The following is a 3473-nucleotide window of genomic DNA, read 5'->3' as shown; positions in this document are numbered from 1 at the left end:
AGGTATCTCGCCTACCGAATGAACGGTTACCGTGAAATGTCCGTTAAGTGCCCCCTTGATTGGGATTTGGTATATTGTTTGAAAAGATGACAGCTTCGCTGTTCAGAGTGTTCTTAACATGGCAATACTATATCATTGAGAGTCGTTGTGTATCTTGGGCAGTTGACGAGGACATATTTCATTACACGGAGGCCCACAAAGCTTGGATGTCATATCGTGTGCTTTAAAGTGTTCTCGATGTGTCATGGGAATTAAGCCAACTAATTTGTATTTACCTTCTGGGTCCCGCATTTGTTCGTATAGCCGCCATTGATCAGATGAGCCCTTGGATCTTCACGATGACACCCACAGGTATGACTGGGTATATTGACAACGTGCTTCAACGATGGCAAGGGGTGTGCTGAAGATACTGTTCAACACTTGTAAACAATCGTACTTTCCCAGTTTGAATTCAGGGATGTACCTACTTTGCTTCAGAGAGTTTGGAATAGTTGGACTTTGAACAGGAGTTTAGTCAAGTAGGGGTGTGTAAGCGCTTATCCCTAATGACATATTATAGTTTATCTGACTATATTTTACATCAACCAGTTCCCCAGCAAAGCAGGTGGACTCTGGAATCCATGCAAGTCCAATCCAATGAGGATTGGAGAAGTCAGAGAGCCTAATACACACACACACACACACACACACACACACACACAATCATACAACACACACGCAAACAAACAACACACAACACACATACATCACACATACAACACACACGCAAAGAACGCACAACACACACAAACACACAACACGCGCACGAACACACACACACACACACACACACACACATACACTAATCACTTGATTTAATACCATATCCTAACGGCCTTGTCACGACTTACGCCATCAGAGACTGATTTTGCCAGCCCTAGATTGGGTTTATATTCAATCCTCGATGACATGCCCGAGCTACCTGCGAACAGTTTGATTATTTGTGGTAGTAATGTCCGTCATGTAGTATGTGCTTAGAACATGTTCCTTGAGCATAGAGTTCATCTCTGTTTAAGTGAAATTTATTCTATCACGTGTAACTGCTGGGCACAACAAGGCTCTCTTGTTTGATATAAAGCAGAACGACCATATATAGTACATGTATGAGAATAGAAATCTGATTGCATAAATGGAGGAACATTTTCATATCGGGTTATGTTCCCTGCCAGGGTAAACCAAATGTGAGTGGGCTTTAATGCAGGCAATTAACAACCTTCTAGCAAGGTCAACAAAATTGTTGACCTACCCCGGTCATGTCCAGTACATACACTCGCTGAATCGTACAGAGTTAACACAGTTATTGCCATAGCGTTCATCACCTAAAGTCCCTTCTGACTCATTGGGAAACAGTACGATCGCCTTTGTTCTGCGTCTAATGTTTTCATGAGACAGGTCAATGTTATTCATCGTATACACGATTCAGTGGTTACACTCCTAATGTAAGCTCTCATTTATAGAACTGCAAGTAATGATGTGTAGATTGTCTCTATTAGCCGTCATTATGGAAATGTACGACAGCTTCCTGACTATGAACGTACTTTGTTTTATGCTAGACTCGTGACTGGGCAGCAAATAGACCACTGAAGCTTTTCAAATAAAGCAACAAAGCAACGACGCAATGACACTACTGCGTTGTTGGACACGCGTACATCACCAACGCCTATGTTGTTGAACTTCTGTTCTTAGTTCCGTGCAGTTCAGTTTAACGGTTCACGACCTTGATCGTCCTCTTCCCATACAGAGTTACCGGCTTTGGGCCCTTCCTATAAGTCTATTGTGGTAAACCCTGAGCATGCGTGCAAGAAGCAGCAAAGTGTGTCAACTCTCCTGCAAGCCTTGTGCGTTATATAGTCTTTATGGTTACCTCGACTCCCTATTTTTCATTACAAAATCACTCGCAAGTGTTGTGCGTTTAATATTTTCCCATATCAGTCTTGTTAAGTTAAACTAATATCTGTTTATATTTACATGGGACAACGATATCTTATAACAGTGACAGAAAGATAGGTATGACCTTGTACTCAATATTCGTGCTCTTCTTTTACAGACCGAGCACAAACCGGACATCATGGTGTGCCAGTGGAACGCCTCCAACCAGCTGGAGAGCTTCGGTTACTGCTACTGGGACATCCACGGCTGGTTCAGCCTCATCATCTGCATCTACGGAGTCATCACCAACATCATCAACATCATGGTCCTTACCAAGAAGTCAATGTTGAACTCGATCAACCTCATCTTAACAGGCATAGCAGTGTCGGACCTCGTCACCATGCTGTCGTATATCCCCTTTGCTATCCACTTCTACCTAATGAACGACCTGACTGTCACACCCCAGCGTTACTCCTACGGCTGGATCGTCTTTATGGCCGTCCACATCAACCTCACCCTCACCACTCACACGGTGTCCATCTGGCTGGCTGTCATCATGGCAATTCTAAGGTACATTTTCGTCCGACCAACTTCTAGAGGATCCAAAACTCTGGACAACCATTCTACGTTCCTTGTTATCATATTCTCGTACATAGGTTCCGCGGTTCTGATTATTCCTAACTGCATTACGACGGGGATCAATGAGACATTCAGCCCAAAATTTAACGCGTCTCTGTACAGACTCAACCCCCCAGCCATAGGCAAGAACGATACGGATGTGATGGCGCTGGTGAATTTCTGGCTTTATCCTGTTGCCGGGAAGATGATTCCAATAGTATTGATATCCATATTTGGCGGTCTTTTACTTCACACGCTACGGGAGACGGACAAGAGAGGTCGAAGACTCAAGGGCGGTAATTACGGTTCACAACACAAGGCTCATAGACGTACAACGATAATGCTACTGGCAGTCATAGTCATGTATATTTTGTCAGAGGTGCCACAAGCTATTCTCGTTATTCTCAGCGCATGCGTGGACGGATTCTTCGTCAAGGTCTACGCACCCCTTAGTGACCTGATAGATTCTGTTGCTCTTATTAACAGCGCCGTGAACTTCGTCATGTACTGCACAATGAGCACTCAGTTCAGGCGTTGCCTCATGGAAATGATCCACCAGTGGCTGCACCTGATACGGGAGAAGAGTAAAGTGGCTTGGCCAAACAAGGAATCAACGGAGCCAACGTTCGTATGAAACATGCTATCTCAGGACCTAGGGCAGACTCTTAATCAATAACGAGTCCGTGTGCACGAATAATCTTGTCCACCGGGGCCCCGCCTGGTATTGCATGTGCCTATATGAGATACAGCGCTAGTCCAGTGTAAATATCATCAATGCCACGGCCATGGGTCGTGGTGTTTGTACATACAGTCGTTATCACTGTGATAGATATACATGTGTTGTTGGTCGTAAAGCAACCAAAAATACAGTGTGTGAATAGTCGAGGTTCGTGTAAACATTGTAATTATGTGTTTTTCTGAAATGCATGTGTGATTTGTGCCCATGA

The 3473-nt window shown here is 44.1% G+C and overlaps 1 protein-coding gene across 1 annotated transcript; it reads left to right on the top strand.

Moving 5' to 3' along the window:
• The first annotated feature begins 2107 nt into the window (after positions 1 to 2107).
• LOC137267886 (G-protein coupled receptor dmsr-1-like) lies at positions 2108 to 3160 on the top strand. Its single transcript, XM_067802330.1, has one exon. It carries the CDS (start codon positions 2108 to 2110, stop codon positions 3158 to 3160), a length of 1053 nt encoding a protein of 350 aa, XP_067658431.1.
• Positions 3161 to 3473: the final 313 nt, after the last annotated feature.

Source organism: Haliotis asinina, chromosome 16 (genome assembly GCF_037392515.1).
Source record: "Haliotis asinina isolate JCU_RB_2024 chromosome 16, JCU_Hal_asi_v2, whole genome shotgun sequence".
Classification (NCBI taxonomy): Eukaryota; Metazoa; Mollusca; class Gastropoda; order Lepetellida; family Haliotidae; genus Haliotis; species Haliotis asinina.
Note: the sequence above shows the minus strand (reverse complement) of the source record. Positions and strands in the feature narration are given on the sequence as shown.